This window comes from Sphaerodactylus townsendi, linkage group LG01, assembly GCF_021028975.2.
Source record: "Sphaerodactylus townsendi isolate TG3544 linkage group LG01, MPM_Stown_v2.3, whole genome shotgun sequence".
NCBI lineage: Eukaryota > Metazoa > Chordata > Lepidosauria > Squamata > Sphaerodactylidae > Sphaerodactylus > Sphaerodactylus townsendi.
In genome coordinates, this window is record NC_059425.1 from 87,960,069 (window position 1) to 87,979,863 (window position 19,795).

A 19,795-nucleotide genomic window follows, 5' to 3' on the forward strand; every position below is an offset into this window, starting at 1 on the left:
ACTTGGCTTAGCAATGCGAGAGGCAGACTGGGTAGAGATCTTTTAAAGACTATGTATACCAGAAAATGGCTTGAAACGTATCTGCAGAGAATTCACAAAAGACCAAATTGCAGTTTAAATATTTTTATATAAATTTTGTTTGCAAGCAATCATACAGTAAGAAGTCAAGGTACATACACACAGTTCCTAGTATACAGATAGGTTTGAAAAGTAGGTGGGAGGATAGAGGGAATTTGGGAAGCAGGGACTATACGTTACCTAAATTCAGCTGAAGAAGATCTTGTAGAAGGCAAGAATTCAAATGACCAGCATCTGAATCCAGGCGAAGGACGAATTCGTGTCTCACACCAATAAGACCAAGGGAGGTTCAAGTTAGCAATGAGCACTGGAGTTGGGGTGCACAGTATTTTTATACCCTTTTGCCCAGGTAGGGGCGGGAACAAGTGAGTTTTAAGTTTCATTTTTCTAAATTCTCTGGAATTTCCCATGCTGGGCTGAGCTAATTAGCATCTCTTCTATTGTTCTAAGTACCCGGGACAATGGGAGTCAATTGCTCTTAGATTAAATCAGGAAGCACAGAATGAGGCTTGATTGATTCAGGATGGGATCTTGTTGTTAGGGAGATCAAATCTAGAGGTTGGGGAAATGCAAGGAAGCAACCATCTGTTGCTAGAAGAGATAGTGAAAGTGCAGCATCTGATGCTAAAGTGGCTTTCCATATTCTTTGTCTTAACAGTATCTTTGCAAGGTGTGGTAATCAAGATCATGCCCACAAACAAAATGAGACCTCCATGTTATGCTGGAGTAACTCATTTATTGATTTAATCTTGCTAAACAGACCTTTTGCCTGGGGCCTGCTTTCAGCTTGGACACTCTGCTAACCACACAAAAATATGAGAGGTGGCTTCTGCCTATGTAGTTTAACAGGAAAATATTATGAAATAATATATATTGGGGTGTCAAGGGCAAGGCTAACAGTGAGTTACAGTAATCTAGCTTGGGGGCGACTGTCACATGGATTACTGTGACCAGGTCTGTATGGAACAGGTAGGGGGCCAACTGCCTGACCTGACGGAGGTGAAAAAAGGCCCTCCTGGCAGTATGTGTGACTTGGGCCTCCATAGACAAGGAGGACTCCAGGATACCCCCAGACTCTTTACAGACGAGGCAGGTGTTAAAGCCTTGCCATCTAAGATCAGCTGTTGGAATCCTCGGTCTGGTCCCCCTCACCTCAACCTCAGGACATCCATCTTTCAATGGATTTAATTTCAGCATGCTTTGATATAGCCATCCCGCCACGGCCTCCAAACACTGGGCCAAAGTATCTGACGTGGCGGCCGGCCAATCCTCCATCAACATAAAAAGCTGTAATGTGCATATTCATGACAACTGAGCCCAAAATTCCGAACCAACTGTGCCAGGGGTCGCATATAGATGTTGAAATCAGGGAAAGTATTGCCCTCTGCAGCAGCCCACACAAGGGGATGCCGCTGGGATGCTCCCTCCCCCAGTGCTACCTGCTGTCCTCACTTCTGGAGAAACGAGGTCAACCAGTTTAATACTGTCCCCCTCATGCCAGTAACAGTGAGGCTGTGGGTCAAAAAATCATAATCAACTTTGTCAAATGCTGCTGTGAGATTTAAAAGCACCAATAGCACTGACCCTCCTTGGTCCGGCTGTTGACGGAGCTCGTCTGTGAACACACAGACTTTTTCCATGTCTTCAGTTTTTGTCCCCTTGATTTGGACAGGATTGAAAGTAGCCCTCCAAATTTACTTGCAGGCTTTACTTGAGAGCACCATTTTGGGGTTTGTTGTAACAACAGCAACCCTTTGAGAAAATATAGTTTGCGAGCGTACTAATAGTATTTGTTTCAGCTGTTCAGTAATAATGGCATATTTTTGCAATTTCTTTAGGTTGGAATGGATAAAGCCCTTAATCAGCTTTCAGTGCCTTTGGGACAGCTGCGAGAGGAAGTCATGGTATGTTCCGAAGTCCTGCTGAATCCCTGTAAAATGCCTGCTGTGTACGTAAAGATTTTGTTGAGAAGCCACTCGAGTTTTTGCGAAAATGAAGCAGCCTGGTAGTATGCACAAATTTTTATGGTGCTGCATAGTGGAGCTACAAACTTTTGTTTCTCCTCAAGGCTAGGTTTTGTAGACTATTTTAGACATTCTGTTATGGCGAGAGGAGAAATTGGATTGCTGCTAATAGAAGTGGGAATTCGAGTTGCTCTTGCTAAGGCTAAGTCAAGTGTCAAAAGGTTAGTGTAATGGTTAGGCTTCCAAGGTTATGTGCAGTAGAACAATCTCATTTTTCTTCTGGAAGAGTAATTTTTTTTAATAGAATGGATTTTTTAATTCAGTTACTCGATTTCTGTTGGGACTGCTGCAATTGAGAGAAGCTGCCAGATACTAAACTGGAATTTATATAGTTCTTTAGGGACATTGTTTCCCAAATATATTTATCTTTAATAGCAAATAATAGACAGGATCCTGGTATGTGGCGATAAAATGTTATCTTCTAGAAAATTGCATACCTTATCTGCTGAAGTTTGCTCTGAGGATAATTTTTTCTTTGCTGAGAATCTAATAAATGCCCTCTAAGATAATAGATTAGCAGCTCAAAATATACTTTTCAGTTTATATCATTGTATTTATTGTGAAGATACTTCTTATAGTACATTTTGTATTGTTTTTGAGACTTCAGGACAGATTCTTACTTCAGTTGGTAAATGATTGTAAATGCTTACCTGACTAGCAAAAATAAAATGTCTTAGGGCCACTGAGGAGATCAAATCCAGTGTAAAGAAGAATGTTGCAGGTGCTACAGAATATTTATTTTGAAAGCCTGATGTGCATTTCCAATTGTTGTTCTTCTAGAGGCATGTCGTAGGGAGACAGTAAATGCACAGTATCAGTTAATAAAAATTGTAAACCCCTCTTAATCTCTTGATCTAAAAAGAATAGCACACTTTAGGTCTAATTTTATGTCACATTTTATGCCCAACTCTTCCTAAAAAGGGAGAAACTATGTTTAACCAAATTCTTCTTTTTCATAAACGTGTCTTTTCCCTTTTAGGATGAGTTGTCCATAGAAGTCTTTCTTTTTTAAACTTTGTAACTACACCAAGGAGTTGTGTGTGGGTTTTTTTGTTTGTTTTGTAACACAAGTTAAAAAACAAAATGTTATGAAGTGTATCGTTCTATCTGATACTATACTGGTTGGCTCCTGTGTGGATGACAGAAACCGCACACTGAGGCCATGCACAGATATGGTGGGGTCAGTTAATGTAACTTGGTAAATTGACCTAAAGAGAGAAACCTTAAAAACTGATTTGCTGAAGGTTAGAAATATCCTGAGAGGGCAGGAATTATGAAGGCAACTGAACATCATTTAAGGGAGAAAGGAGAGCAGGGGAATAAGATTGATCAGGCCCTGGACAGTCTTGGGGGAGAAGATCCTGAAGCCACAAAGAAAGTGGAATACCATATTGCTGTTCTTCCTGCCAAAATGTGCAAGCCACTAACTCTTGTGACTTGTCAGTTAATAATGTAAAACAGGTGATAGAGATGGATTTTAAAATAAACCCAAGACTACTATGTATTGGAAACGGAAGTAGGATTATATTGATTAAATACACAATTGAGTTGACCATTCGGAAAATTGTTAAGACCTGGCAAATCGTGCAAGATTTGCTGGATGATCCCGTGACCTAAAGTAATAGAAGTGGAATGAAATGTCAGTTGTGCAGAATGCAAGATCGGTTTTTGGCAGATTAATGATGTTTAGAAAAACAGCTGCAATTGTTTCTCTATTTACTAATGTTTTAGAGTCTTAAATCATGTGTCAGTGAAGGAATCCAAGCAATTGATGAGCGTGTGTCTAAGCAAGAAGATATCAGAAGAAAAAAGGTATCGCAATCAATGTTTTATTTGTATTTTCACACCACAGGGCAAAAATTAGTCAAACTACCCTGTGCGATCAAAACCCTAATCAGTAGGTTGGAGCAATGTATAAGATATTACAGAGCAACAAAATGAAGTGTCAGATTTGTCTTGGACCACTGCTGTTTCCAATACATTTTCTTAATCTGTTTCTCACTTATATTGTAAACTGTGCGTTTAAATAGGATAACATTAACAATGATGAGTTAGTGGTCTTAGTGTTTTATGTGTTTTTACTTGGGCTGGCCTTTGAATGTGTTTTTTTAATTGTGCTGTCTTAAAAATGTGGTGTTAAATAACTTCCTTTGTCCTCTGAGCGAGCAATCACCGGCATGCCTGGGAGCTGGATCCAGTCCTAAGGGTGCTTTCCTAGGCATAAGCCCCACTGAATACCATGAGACTTATGAGTAGACCTGTTTGGGATTACTCCTGTAACCTCTTAGCCAGTATGTAGATCCCTGGCATATTGGTGTTTGCCATGGTTCAGCTGCCTGTGCTGCCATGTAGGAGATAAGAATCAGATAGGTCCAGTGGGGGTCATGTCACATGTTATAGTAACTGCCCTTTTCAACTTTTGTCTCTAGGAAATGGGAAGAGGCTTTCCTTATGCATTTATGTGAATATCTCCAAAAATGTTTTCAAAAAACAAAATGGTTTAGGTTTCATTTCATTTTCATTTCATTATTCGATTTATAACCCACCCTCCCCATAGGGCTCAGGGTGGCGAACAACAGTAACGTAAGCAGCAAACATCTTGGATCATAGTCAAGCAACAAATCATCAATAGGCATAACTTTACAAAATAGTAAGAACATCAATAAACATAAACAATTTAAGTAAGGTTCAACTTAAGTTTTGTTTTGTTTAAACAGATGTGTGTATTCAGACTTATTCAAGTCATCAAATCTGTTGAGAAAATTGAAAAAATTCTGCACTCCCAAAACTCTAAAGAAATGTCATCACTGGAAGGAAGCAGGTATAACATTGGTAGTTGATGCATTCTGTATTTTCTTAAGTATGGGTTTTCAGTTATTTTTATCTCAGTTGCTCTTGTCACAGTAAAATGACAGCTAGTGCTATAGTATGTTTTAGTAGGACCAAAGTATCATAGAATGGCTCTTCAATTATGGGGAGGAGGCAGTGTTTGAGAGAAAAAGATTTTTCAAACTTAATGGGAAAGACTCTAATGAGTAGAGTGCTGGAGTGAGTACAAGAGATACTGCAGACTTAGTGAAATTATCTATGAGGCATGTTTTAATCCTCTCTTTTTTTGTAAGGAGCTCACAGCTGCATACATTGTTTTTCTGTTAGCTTAAATGGTGTTGGCTGCAGGACAGGCTTTAAGTACACCAAAACTCCCAGTCAAACAAGCAAAAAATGGCCATGTCTCCTTTGAGAATATAAAAACCAACAGTTAGCTATGTGTTTCTGTAGCCTAACGTAGTTAATTGTATTCTCAGTAACATTATAATATACTAAATTTCAGTTACCACAACACTGATGTAGATTGACTTAAATAGAACTATTCTGGGATGAATTTGTTGTAGACTGCAAATCTTTTAATTTTTTCTTTCCTGGTTTGTGGCCTGCTGTTATCATGACATTTGATTCTATATGGATATTACTTCTGTGTCTGAAAGACCTATAAAACATTGGTGAACCATAGTGTTTAAATTGCACACATGTATTTTTTAAAAGTTGGTATCTTTTTTTAAGTTCGTATATGTGCTGGGAAACAATAATTTGCCAATGTTTGTCAGAGTTCAGCAAAACAGAGTTCAGCACAAGGATATTCATAAGCTCTATTCAGCCAAAATGTCATGTTAGGAAAAAAGTTACATGTGAAGATGGAAGGCTACAGTGGTATCTTGGTTTATTTGTTTGCTTCAGTACTGTACTATTGTCCCATCCACATCATTGGGTCTAGGGGTATAGTGCCCCCCACAATTTTTTTTTTTGGCACAGTGGCTTCCTCCTGGTGGAAATGAATGATGGGGCTGCAGGATTTTTCTGACTACCTGTGTGCCATGGTGGCTACTCGGCTTCTCTGCTTTGGAGGCAGCGGCATTGGAGACAGTGGCCCCTTGAGAGTGGCAGATGCGGGGGGGGGGGCGGCTATTCGTTGACAGCACCCTTTGTGGTACTGGGGCAATAAGCCAAAAACACAAGATGGAAAGTCACAATGTGGAAGTGACAGCTATACAGGAAAGGGAGAGAGGTTAAGCCTTCAGCTTCTGCTCACTTTTGCTATTCAGAAGTGACTCCTTGGCTTTGCTATTAGCATTTTAAAGGAAACAAAGTTGTCCGACTGTAAAGGAAATACATGTTTTACTTAAAAATCTAATAGCAGACTAAATGGTCTTGCTTTAGTGTTTAAAATAAAGCAGCATCTGAAGGGATAAACCTCATCTCCATTTCCTGTACTGTCCAAAGACAAATTGAAGCTGCACAGGCTGCAGTTCCTTTTCTAACAGCCCCATCTGAAGGGAGGGGGGCAAATCCACTGGTGGGAGAGCACAGGGCCTTGCCAGCAGATTTGCCCTTCTCAGGTCACTTGCCCCGGTATAGAGGTGAATCTGTTAGTGTGGGGCTGCCATGGCCCTTCGTGATGGTGGGATGCCACACCAGAATCCCTGCGCACCTGAAGCTGGCATAGTGGAAGCAATTCAGGGCATGGCCAGGGGAGGAGCCAATACTAGTCCCTCCTTAGTGGTGGGATGCCTCACCAGCATCTCTGTGCACCTACTGCTGGCATGGTGGGGGCAGCTGGGATGTGATCAGGGGAGGAACCGACACGAGTCTCTCCCAGCCATTGCCCCTGTTGCACCAGTGGCCTAGGCTTAAAACTTATGCCACCCAAAAGGTGGTGTATGCCCACTAATCCCAATGAGTGCTTCTGGGAAGTGGGGAGGCTTTTTTGCATTTCAAGCCTCTCCAAGTCACCGGAAGCCTCTGTGGAGGGCCAGCATGGTGGCAACACCATAACCAGGTGCCCGGCTTGCTGGATGGGGCTGCCCGTATGCTTAGATAAATGATCTTAGACTTGCATGAGCCATCAGGTTTTTTAGATCCATCCTGGCTATGAGTTTTGAAGCGTCATGAAATGTTGGGACACTGTTCAGTTTTAATGACTCATATCCCAGCTTTCCCCTAATTCAGCCTTCAAGGCTGCAGACAAGTATATTAGTTTTCAGTCTGGCCAGTATAGTAAAACTTTGTTCTTACGTGTGTCACTTTTGCAAGCCCTCTTCTGACTGGACAGATTTTAGAGAGAATTGCCACAGAATTCAACCAGCTACAGTTTCATGCAGTACAGAGTAAAGGAATGCCACTTTTGGATAAACTGAGACCAGTAAGTATATTTCTTTACTTCATATAATACTCTTAGTTTCTGTTTTTTTCTGTGTGTCTTAAACAAAACTAATTATAAACAGTCTTCAATGATTATATGAATGTTTTTCTTATTTTGGAGCATGTTTGAAATGAACAAAGGCAGCAAGCAGAATACAAAAATTAAATCTGTTTATCAAATGCTTAGCCCTGCAGCATTCTTTCTTCTCATACCTCTGAAATCTCATCTCTGCAATCTTGGTTGCAAGTCTGTTTGATTTGTGCCAGCTAAGTTCAGAAATGTCTCACTGAGGCCTCTGTTTAACATAACAGTGTTAAAAACAGTACATAAGATTAGATTGCCGGACTGTGTTCTATGTGGTGCAGAATGTTGCAGCCAGGATGTTGACAGGAGTAGGTCATAGGGTCCATATCACTCCAATCGGGCACCACCTACACTGGATCCCAATTTGTATCTGGGAACCCTTAAAGGTGCTGGTTTTGATCTTCAAAACCCTAGATGATTTGGGACCAACATACCTGCCAAAATGCCTAATCCCTTATGAATCTACCAAACCATTACAGTCATTTTTGGAGACTCTGGTTTGAGTGCCCTCCCGCCCACTTCTGAGATTAGGCAGGAAGACACTCAGAGGAAAGCTTTCTTAGTCATGGCCCCCAAACACCAGAACCCTGTTCCCAGGGAGATTAATCTGTCCCCTTCTTTCCTGTCTTCTGCCAGGAGATGAAGACTTTTTTGTTTAATTGGGCGTTCCCTCAATAATCCCTCCTTCCTAACCAATGTTTTATGTTTCATATTTGTTCTAACTATTTTTATGTTTTGTGTGTATTTTAGCTCTGTTTTTTAACTCTTTTTAAAGCTGGTTTAAGGGGGTATGTTTGGGAAGATGGTTTAGTTTAATTGTCTTGTAATGTATGTTATCATGTATGTTTTAAATTGTTAGCAGCCTTAGTGGCCCTTGTAAGGAGAGAAAGACAGGATACAATTTTGGTAAATTAAATAAATAAACATTGTTCCCATATGCAATAAGCAGCCTTTCTTTTGAAATTATTTGTTTGCTTGATTTAATACTTCAGGGCCAATACTGTTTGTTATCATGTGTTGTAGCAACAAAATTGCAATCTTTTATGTATTTTTAATAATAATAATTTTATTTCTATTATAAACTGCCTCGAGTTCCATGAGGTAGAAAGGTGGCTAATAGTTTTAAATCAGTAGATTGGCACTGGTACAGTAGACATTCTGTTGCTTTTTGGAGCAGTGCTGTTGTGATTTTTTTGGCTATTATCAGATTTTGGATTGATAGTACTGTTTATTGTTCACATTATCAAGAACAGCCATTTTCGGATTTTATGGTATGAAAGATTAAGGCTATACAGCAAGTTCCTTTTCCTTAGATGTGTTTATAGACAGTTTAACCAAGATTCTTGTTGTTGCTGTTCCTATAATGATAGCATTGCCTTTGACTGTTTAGAGGTTACTGTGTTGTTTTTCAGTTTGTTTATAAGCAGATGCAATTTTACCAATGTGATAATCCTTGGTAGTGATTAATCAGTTCTGTTTGGAACTTCAACATGGCTGCTTCAAGGACAGGGTACTACAGATTCAGTTATCACTTTTTATACAGCTTCAGCCTGATAATCTTTACATAGGAGACTTATCAAAATATGTAAAAAAAAAAACCCACCCTTTATTATGACTGGATTTGGGGTCTATCCAGTTGTCATTTTGCTTGTACCAAGCACCTGGGGTTTCAGTGTTATCCATGCACACACATTCCTCCTCCCTCTTCGTGCTGGACACTGTTTCTGGATGTAAAATGAATCCTGGGGACAGCATATGCTTCAATGAGAGAGCAAAGTCAGGGAAGTCCTGTCCTTTGAGCCTTGGTGATATTCAGCCCCATTGTTTAATTGTGAAGGTTTACACAGCAATAAGCCAGAAATACAGAAAATAACTTGAGTTTCCTCTAAATAATGTGTTATAGCATCACTCTCATGCAACTGTTAATTTTATCACAGTGTTTAATTATTATTTATCCTGCCAATTCTGCTTTTGTACTAACATTTCATTCCTTTTGAACCACACAGCGTATAGCTGGGATAACAGCTATGTTGCAGCAGTCTCTGGAAGGGTTGCTGTTAGAAGGCCTTCAGAGTTCCAACGTTGACATAATTCGCCACTGTTTGCGAACCTATGCAACAATAGATAAAACCCGGGATGCTGAAGCATTAGTTGGCCAGGTGCTTGTGAAACCCTATATTGATGAGGTAAATAATGATTGTGGAAATAATTTCTGTTCTCATAAATGTGCCTAACTTTTCTGGCTTACGAAAAATGACCAAATAATGTTAAGTCGGCTGCAATATAACAGAAAGCAAAGCTGCTTAGTAATTGTGACCAGTACTAAAACACGTACACTACTGGAGTTGGTTCACAATAATATTGAGGAAAAGTATGTGTACAAGTTGTCTGAAACAACATAGTGCAGCAGTCTGACTGAAGCTAAGGATATCTGGGTCCAGTGAGTACTAGGATGAAATAATGTTCACTGTCCACCCAGGTTCCACAGATGAAGAATGGGATGCAACTAAGTAAATAAAGTTAGGGGTAGGGATTTCCTGCTACAAAACTAATGAGCACAGTTTCGAACATTGTGTGTGACAGTGGTGTGAGGGTAGGGTTTGCATTTGAATGCTCCTACATGCTGCTTGAGTTTGATTCTGAATATTATTTGACAGGTGATTGTGGAACAGTACGTACAGTCTCATCCTAATGGCCTTCAAACAATGTACAGTAAATTGCTAGAGTTTGTTCCTCTCCATTGCTGTCTCTTGCGTGAAGTAACAGGGGGAAGTATCTCAAGGTAACACAAATATGTTTTGAGTGAATGTTGTGAACAGCCACGTTGTTTTACAATGAAGTGTGCAAGATCCCTGGTAGTAGTGATAGGCTCACAATAAATCAGAATCCTACAGTAGAGAATAATAGTGCTGTGACCTACTGAAAATAACTTTGAAAATGTATCCATTTTTACAGTTAGCAGAAATTCTAAATCCAGTTAATCCAAATACCTTTTCCACAGGAATTGTAGAATTAGCAACACTATCATCGTGACAATAAAAAACAATACAAGAACTCCATCTTGTTTTGAAAGTATCTGTGTTCTTGCTATTCTTTTTTTTAATCTTGATAATAAATTTTATTAAAGTTTCAGGTAGTATATTTACAATGAACAATCTGTATAATTTACATTGGTAAAAACATACAAAAGACAAACTGACGGACAAACCAGGACAAATCAGACAAAACTTAGTGAATCAACATAAAAGACTAATAGCGGTCTCTTTGACCTAGCTATTAGTCTCTATAATGGGTGTATATCCACCCTTCTATATTCTCTTTCCAAAATCCTAGTAAGTAGACTTCTTCACCTATAATCAGTCAAAAAAATTGACAAAAAGAAAAAAATTATACATATTTGTTTGTTCTTGCTATTCTTAATGAAAATGAAATTATCTAAGGGATTTTTTTTTCTGACAACACCATTTGCTATCATTTATTCATCCCAAATGTGATATCAATAGGTTTAGGTGTTGCCAAAGATGCATACAGCATACTATTGCTGCTAATAGAAAATGCACCAAATTGTAAGATTCCTTTCTTACTAATTTACAGTATTCCCTTAGTAAAATTGCTGAGAATTGCTATCCTCATACCTTGTATGTGTGTCCAAGACAGAATGCTAATAATGGTTGTTTTTTAATTTTGTAAGCCATCCTGAGACCTCTGCATATGGCGGGGTATAAATTAAATAAATAAAATTCTGTTCTAAACATGCACATACACCCTCTCATAGCCAGTGCAGAGTAGGTTTTTCAGTATCAAACTAGAATCTGTGACGCCTGGCTAAAAATCCCCACTTAGCTGTATGTCTCAAGGGTAATCTTGAATTAGTAACTCTCTCAGTAAACAAACCCCTCTGATTAGAGAAAGTAAAAACACTATCTTGGCAGCCATCAGGGGAAAGAGAAAGTTAACCACAGCAGTGTGGTGGTCATAATTTTGGTCCCCTGCCTCCACATTCTAGCTTGTTCTCCTCTGGGCAGCTTGGCCATCTCATTCTTTTGCTGGTGCTTCTGTGCCTTGTGCTGAGGACAGCAAGAAGGTGGAGGAGGAAGAAGAGAAGAAGAAGAAGAGTTTGGATTTACATCCCCACTTTCTCTCCTGCAGGAGACTCAAAGGGGCTTACAATCTCCTTGCCCTTCCCCCCTCACAACAAACACCCTGTGAGGTGGGTGGGGCTGAGAGAGCTCCGAGAAGCTGTGACTAGCCCAAGGTCACCCAGCTGGCGTGTGTGGGAGTGTACAGGCTAATCCGAATTCCCCAGATAAGCCTCCACAGCTCAGGCGGCAGAGCGGAGAATCAAACCCGGTTCCTCCAGATTAGATACGCAAGCTCTTAACCTCTTACACCACTGCTGCTCCTTCCTCTCACTCCAGATGCTTTGTGTGATGTTCTCAGTTGAGCACATGATTCATATTGCAGTTAAATTTCTAATTTGAATTTCAGCCATCTAAATTGAACCCATTTGTTTCTTTCTTAACAGACCAGTCAATGCAGTACCCTGTTGCAATTAGTACTGCTTGGGATTTCATGCTAAAGGCTGCAGAAATACTTTTCTAATTAGCTAGACACTATGGTTCTTTTCAAGTTACTTGATATTTTGCTAGTATTTTAGTTTGCTTAGCCCCTCAACAGGTTTTAATCCTGTTCTTTAATGAATGAAAATGTGTTGGCGTGTGACAAATAAGAATGATGATGGATTTTTTTTTCCCATCCCCTAAACTTTTCAACTGGCACAAACAAGATAAATTTTTGTATGTTTGATATCAATTACACTTGGAAATTAGAGCCTCCTTACGACCATATGAGATTGATGAGGTAACTATGTGTGGTTTTCACAAGTCTGTCCTGTCCACCTGTCGATTAGAGAGGGACATGGTTTCAAATGATCTTGCAGTTGAGGGGAGCTGAATCTTTCTTGGTCTCTCCCTATAGTCTTTTGCTACATGCACTTTTTGCCCAGCTCTCTTCAGAGTTGTGCTGGAGGAGTGGTGGAAGATGAGGAGGGACAGATTTTTTTTTATATTAAAATCGAATCTACCCGTAAATGGACAAGGTACATAAAATTGCACATCTTGTCTGGCTGCTGGTTTCCATTCAGGATTGAGTTTACATCTGGAGTAAAAGGAAATCAATTTCTATTAAAAGTTATTTTCTGTCTAGCTCTGTTCTTTGAAAGTATTCATATGTGAAATGCTTATATGCTTTGATAGATGCAGATCCTACTTGATATGATTATAGTAATAGCAGCAAAGTATTATAAATGCTAAAATGATCGGAATGGTAGAATAATATGCGCGACTGTTAGAAGTATTCCTAGTTTTGAAATGGTGTGCTATCAAATTACTGTGAAACATTTTAGTATCTTTACTGTTACTCTCGAAACTTTTACCAGTCATCCCAGTTTATTTTTAAAAGTATGTCTCGGAGAAGTTTCAATTTTATCTTGCAGTGAAAAGGGAAATACAGTTCCTGGTTACGATTTTTTAGTCAATTCTGTGTGGCCTGAAATAGTTCGTGGCCTAGAAGAGAAACTTCCATCGTTGTTTAATCCTGGCAACCCAGATGTGTTTCATGAGGTAACTAAATATATACATTAGCTTTGACATAACAGACCATAACTAAGGAGATGCCGACCTTTAGATAAATAGTCAAGTTGTTAAATGTAGCTTTAGTAAAGAGGGCTTAAATGTAACCGTTGAGGGTTGCATCAAGACTTGCAGTTTCCTTTTCAGAGATTATTTGGGAGGGGGGAGTGGAGTGTTAATCTGATAGCATGTGAAGCAGCCATAAATGAACAACATTTGGTTAGTCATAGCGTGAAAACTTAAGAAAGACTTACTCTATTGATTAAAAATATCTATTCCAATTAATTTAAAAATGCACTTGCCAGATTCTTGCAAAGATATCCACAGTAAGGTGCACAAGAATAAAAAACAATACAGTGTAAAAAATACATTCACATGAGACAGTGAGACTCCACAAAGAAATTCTAGGGAAGCACACACAAGCCTTCTTTCCTAACCTGATTCACCTTCCTTACTTCCTTTCCTTTTAATATACATCGTGTTGAACTGTTAGGATGGAAGTACTGTTAGTTTTTCTTTTAAGATGCACAGTAAGCTGAATGAATCTTATACATTGATTATCAGCTGAACCTCTGCTGTCATGTGTTCCAAAGGATGAAAGTGAGGGATAGCACCCCATTATTTTGTTAAGAGAATGGAACGCAACCTTAATGTATATTTTCTCCCTCCAGAAATACACTAAAAGCATGGATTTTGTAAGGAAATTTGAACGGCAATGTGGCTCACAAGCCAGTGTGAAAAGGTTGAGGTCACATCCGTCCTATCACAGCTTTAATGATAAATGGAACCTTCCTGTTTATTTCCAAATAAGGTCAGTGTTTACATAAATGGGGGCTCACCAATGCTCAATTCACTGGAATTATAAAAATTCATGTAGAATGGATGGGTATGTTCAGACAAAGGCACTTGTTCACTGCCTACTAAAAGTGTGGCAAAAACAAAAAGGGAAATGAAAGGTGAGAGAAATGCCCTTTTATATCATTGCATGTGGCACATTTGCATCAGTACAATCAGCAGCCAAAGGTAATCTTTTTCGGTGCATTGAACTTGTCTTTCATTATCTAACTGTTGATAAGATTGCCTAGGACTGGCATAGACCAGTTTTCAAATCCTCTACATCTTCTGCACTGTGTAATTGTTTACTTTTTCAGCTTCTTAACGTGAAAGAGAATATTAACTGAACAGGAATACTTTCCTGGTACAGGTTATTTAGTGATTTAATAATTACAGTGCATTTTTATTGCGTTGTTGTTGTTGTTGTTGTTGTTGTTGTTGTTTATTGGGTTTATAGACCGCCCTCCCCTGGAGGGCTCAGGGCGGTGTACAGTACAAATAGAGCACAATCAATTTAAAATACAATAAATATGAATTAAGATGGCTCTAATAAAAATAAACCCTACCCCATTGAAATGCAGCTTATAAAATTAATATTAATGTTAGCTCAAGATGGCGCCTGCTATCAATTCCCTCTCAGACATACATCAGAAAAGAAGGGCAGTAGGGGCCACGTGATGTTACAGCAGCAAACAAAGGGAGGAAGGGGCCCCTATCAACTGCTAGTCTGAAGAAACAACTGATATATCTTACATTGTGGTTAAGTGTGGAAAGCCGTATGTTTTACTTGCATAGTTTTGTGTTTTTAAATAGATTGCATGGTATCCCACGACAGTGGTCAGATTTTTTTCTGCTCAGGAAAGGTTGCAGATGGCTAGCCAGTCAAATTTCCTGGCCACAACTGCCATCTGCTTATCTAGCTGTAGACTGATTCCAGGAGCTCCCCTGGATTATGGGGCTATCCCTTCAATGGGAGGGCAACCCCATCCACAATGGATGACCTCTTAATCCTGTCTTTTCGTCATCCACTGGAAAACTGCCTCCAGAATTTCTGGAGCCTCCCTGGGATTAGCTGCAAGATAGAAATGAGTGTTGTCTGCAGCTCAGCTAAGTCTCTGGATGACTTCAGCCAGCAGTTTAATGTTGAGGCTAAAGAGCGGAAGGGACCTTGTGAGACTCTATGGGCCAAAGGGCTGAACAACAGTCTTCCATCACCACCTTCTGAAATCTACCCTCCAGGTGATAACAGAGCCACCACAAAATGGTGTCTCCCAATCCCAGTCCAGATAGGCAGTCCAGAAATGAACAATGGTGTTGAAAACTGCTAAGACATCCTGAAGAATCAACAGTCACATTCCCTTTGTCCAACTCCCAGTACAAGTCATCCGCCAAAGTAACCAAGGCTGTTTCAGCCCCATAACCAGACTGAAAAGGATCTAAACAATTTACCTCCAAGAAGGCTTGGAGTTGTCTGGCCACCACCTGTTCAGTCATCTTACTCGCTAGAATAGAGCATCTGAAACTGGTGGATAATTATTGAGACATCCTGTGACAAGAGTAGGTTCCTTAAAAAGTAGATGCCCCACAGCTTGTTTCAAGGCTGGAGTAGCTATCCCTTTTCTTATGGAATCATTAACATCTTGAATCCAGCCACCCATCCCTGCCTGGAAGATAATCTGGAAGGACAAGGGTGGTAGGTGGTAGGCATCAAACTTCCAAGGATCCTGGCCGTAACCTGTTCCACATCCGTTAGTACTCACAACTTTGCTCGTAGAAAATGAAGGCTCATCGTTTAAGCCCTTAAATTTTGTAAATATGCCAGATTGTATATGTTAACTAAATTATAACTTTGTGTTTTTTTTCTCACTTTCTTTAAAGTTCTGAAAATGTTACACCTCTAATCAGATGTAGAAGTAGGTTACTAATATCTGTCTTATCTGATATATAGATTTTTTCCTCACAGAGGATAGAAAACCAATTATTCATGTTGCTATTTCTACAAGCAACAGAGAGCATAATTAAATAAACTTGGTGAAGCAGTGCTTGCAGAAAAATGGGTGAATAACAACATTTGTATTATGGCAGCCAAGCTTCCTGCTTTTGTTAAACTGGACGGCCGTCTGTCAAGGGTGCTTTGATTGTGTATTCCTGCATGGTGGGGGGTTGGACTGATGGCCCTTGTGGTTTCTTCCAACTCTGTGGTTCCATGAATCCCAAAGTTCCAGACAGATGTTACATATAGACATTTTGCCTCCTGTGGAGTTCCTCCAGAGAAAATGGTAGTAACCCATAAGGTGCTTACACTGATGAAATCTATCTGAAAAATGTTGGCAGGTTGTGATAGTAGCCTGTGGAGTTTATCTTTTTAAATAGAAATGTTCAAGGTATTAGAAAGAACTATTGATTTTGTCCCTTAGAACTGTTTGTACAACCTTGCGCTGGTGTCCATTAGCAAACATGGAGGGCAGAGTTGGTGCCACAGTCATGAGACCTAGCCCTAGGACATCTAAAGCAAATTTGAGAACTAGGGTCCATCTGTATAGCTTTTCTTTTGACAACTCTTTTCTTTCGTCTAAAACAAAAGCTCATTGCTTAAAGAGAGTAAGATATTACGAGGCATTTCTAAGAATCAGGACATGTCCTCATTGCATTTCCCCCTTGTGCAACATAATTTTTTTTACAATTTGTGAAGCCCCAATACTTTTTTTAACTGGATATACAGAATTCTGATGCAGACTCAAGACACCAGGAATACTTTTGATTCATTTTCCAGGTTTCCAACCTTTGCAGAGGCGTGGTAGGAGTGTCAAAGGTCAACCCCCCTTCCAGCAGACACTGCTTGCTACCTATTCACTCCTTCCTACCACATTGGATGTCTTCTATTTGCCACGCTCTGCAATCTACCAGCCTTTATTTCAGGCTTGATGGCAAGCACTAATATTTGTAACCAGCATGAACTGCCAGGAGTGGGTGTGTGCCCCCTGGCCCTGTAAATGGGTTGATGCTACAATCTTTTGGGGGTTTTCTACTGCCAGGCCTTTGTATGCGATATGGCCCACCAGCTTCTGGTTCTGTAACATTTGTTTAGGACATTTTTATATTGCCTCTCCAGGAACCTGCCCAGTGTAGCTTACAAAATAAAAATAGTAAAAACAAAATGGTAAAAAAATATAAATTAAGATCCTGCATTAAAAATCTCCAGCCCAGTTTAAAAACACATATAATAAAAACACACCACTTTTCAGGCTTTGAGAGGGTTAAAAATCAACCCTGTAGCTAAAAGTGGGTGAACAGAAATATTTTGGCCTGGTGCCTAAACGAAAGCAGTGTCGCCACCAGGTGAGCCTCCTGGAGAATGCCATTCACAAGCAAGTTGCCAGTGCTGGAAAAGCCCCATCTCTGGTTACCACTCTTCTCACCCCTGAAGGCCTGGGTACAGAGAGGGCTTTTGAGGCAGATCTTAGCGGGTGGGCTGGGCAGCATGGGAGGAAGCAATCCTTCAATTACCCTGGTGCCAACTCCATTAGGATTCTCTACCCACTAGCCTCATGTCATGTGACTGCTACTTTTGCATTCCAAACCCGCCCGCCCGCCTGCCCACAAAATGGGGGTTGACATCCTTAAGTGACAGGAGATGAGCGGTATAATGGACTTTTAAAATAATGGATTTATTGTAACCTTTCTGCTTATGGAGACTGCTCTGATATTCCAGTTTAAGCAGTACTGGGTGGGAATGTGTTCCACAGCTTACAATGCTGAGCTGCCAAACAAACTTCAATTAGTACTCTTTACTTGGCTTTCAAAGAGATTTTTAATTTTTTTTTCAGGTTTAGAGAAGTAGCGGGGACCTTAGAAGTGACCCTCTCCAATGGGTTAGAAGAGGCTCCAGGTAAAGTTTCTTTTTATTATAATTAGGCTTGTTACCTTAATGCATTTTTAATAGTGGTTTTTTAATAGTGAATGCCAAATATTCACTTTCCATTTATACAAAATTAACACTTTACATAATAATCTGGTTTTAATAGTGGATCCTTGCTTGCTTCACTTATGCATTTATTTATATCCTGCTTTGTGACTATGAAGTCCTTGACTTGCTTAAAGTTGACTCTGTTCTCCTTCTCCTGTAAATCTTCTCAATATATTTGTCCCTGTTGCTAAATATCAGTTTTAGTCCCTCCTCCCAGCATCAGAATTCTTTAATGCCCTACAGGCCAGGTAGGAATTATCCAGATGCTGCTCTGTCTCTTGATTGTGCAATGAGGCCATCAGAACAGCTCTGCCGGATCAGACTCGTGATCCATCTGGTCTAGCAGCCTGTTTCACACAGCAACCAGCCAGTTTCCCTGAAGGACCAACAAAGAGACCAAGGTCCTCCACTGTTGTTGCCTCCTGGCACTGGTGTTAAAGGATTTGCTGCTTTTGAGTACGTGCCTTTGCTACTGTCACCTCTAAAGGCCAGAAATTGAATCACAGTGAGAAATGCATGTGTATGGAGATTTATCAGAGCCAAGTTGGTCCAGCAGCCTGGTTAGACTCTCAGGCTGATGTGACTTGAGCCAATTATTATCTCTGAGCTTAGCCTATCTTATGGGATAGTTGTGAAGATAAAAGGAGGAAGATACCATGTATATCTGAGCCCCTTAGGGTAGGATACAAATAAAACAAATACATGAGAAGAGAAAGATTATTGCTCTCATACAGAAACCTAAATATTGAGTTGCTATTTTCAGAAAACAGAATACGGCTGGAGGGATCATTGTTGGTTGCATACAAGTGTTGTTTGGATGAATTGTGAAAAAATATCCTTTGTATCCCTGTTAATGATTTTATAATGAGAGACAATTCTCCGAAAGGACACTTACGCCGTTACCTCTTCCTTGCTTCCCTTTTTCAGCAGTCCAGAGGTTATAGGCTGTACCTTATTCTTACCTGCAATTATTAATTGGGATAGAAGGGGACCGCTAAATCCTTTTCCTCAAAATATATCCTTCTGTAGTAAATCAGCTGATGCATATATCTGTCAGTGCACAAGATTCACTGGCAGCTGATGGGTACACAGACCATCACATCTTGCAGCTAAATGTCTAGGTTTCATTTTGCTGGTGGTTGCAGAAAGCTTTTGTGTGACATGTGCAGTTGCCACATAGCAGTTGTGGATTGGAAATAAGGAAACAAAAGCAAAAAAAGTACTCATTTGTATGTGGTAAGTGCATCTTTCCTAAAATCAGGGTTATTTTCACATAACTAATATGGAAATGTGTATTGTACAATGACCTACCCACCCGTGTTCCTTACTTTCAGCTGGAAGTCCGTTTTGCCTCTTGGCTACACACACAGCATGGGCAAGTCTGCAGAAGTGTTGGTCAGATCAAATGTTCCTACCATTGCTAACACACCGCCTGTGGAAGCTCTCGCTGCAGATCATAGCACGCTACTCTTTTTTTATCAATGAGGTGAGGAAAGCCACAGGTTCATCTTTTCACTTCACATCTCTGTTTCTCTCAAGCCATCTACTTGGGTTTTGTGAAATTGCCTAAACCTGGTCTAGCAAGCCCATGTGTAATGTGTTATTCTGGGTTGTCTGTCTGTCTAGCTTTTGCTCAGGCCTGTCTGCAGTGAAACCACAAAGGATAATAAAAAATCTTTGGCCAGCATGAGCAAGGAATCCCCCCTGAACCCCAGCCCTACCGAGGACCAAGGATCCGACTCTTCTTCAGAAGCACAGCCTTTACCTGGCATATCCACTGCCCAGCTAGTTCTTGTTGCTGCAGATGTGGATAAACTTCAGGAATGGGTTAGTATGTTCTGTTTTGTGGACTGAGCCCAGTGTTCTGCCTCTGACCCTACTAAGATGGATTGCAATTGGAAAACTAAAACAAAGCCAGGGCTATAATTCAGTGACAACTGCCATTTTTAGTCTTTGGAAGAGCCTAAATGTTAGAAAGGAT

At 40.0% G+C, this 19,795-nt stretch overlaps 1 protein-coding gene across 1 annotated transcript in view; it reads left to right on the top strand.

Annotated features, from left to right (window-relative positions):
• Window positions 1–19,795, top strand: part of COG2 (component of oligomeric golgi complex 2) — a 33,490-nt gene that overhangs the window by 4,924 nt on the left and 8,771 nt on the right. The window contains exons 3-13 of the mRNA XM_048486415.1: window positions 1,917–1,982; window positions 3,834–3,914; window positions 4,820–4,923; window positions 7,191–7,299; window positions 9,390–9,569; window positions 10,041–10,165; window positions 12,878–13,004; window positions 13,685–13,824; window positions 17,675–17,736; window positions 19,149–19,300; window positions 19,441–19,641. Coding sequence (XP_048342372.1) covers window positions 1,917–1,982; window positions 3,834–3,914; window positions 4,820–4,923; window positions 7,191–7,299; window positions 9,390–9,569; window positions 10,041–10,165; window positions 12,878–13,004; window positions 13,685–13,824; window positions 17,675–17,736; window positions 19,149–19,300; window positions 19,441–19,641 — 1,347 coding nt within the window. The remainder of the gene's footprint in view (window positions 1–1,916; window positions 1,983–3,833; window positions 3,915–4,819; window positions 4,924–7,190; window positions 7,300–9,389; window positions 9,570–10,040; window positions 10,166–12,877; window positions 13,005–13,684; window positions 13,825–17,674; window positions 17,737–19,148; window positions 19,301–19,440; window positions 19,642–19,795) is intronic.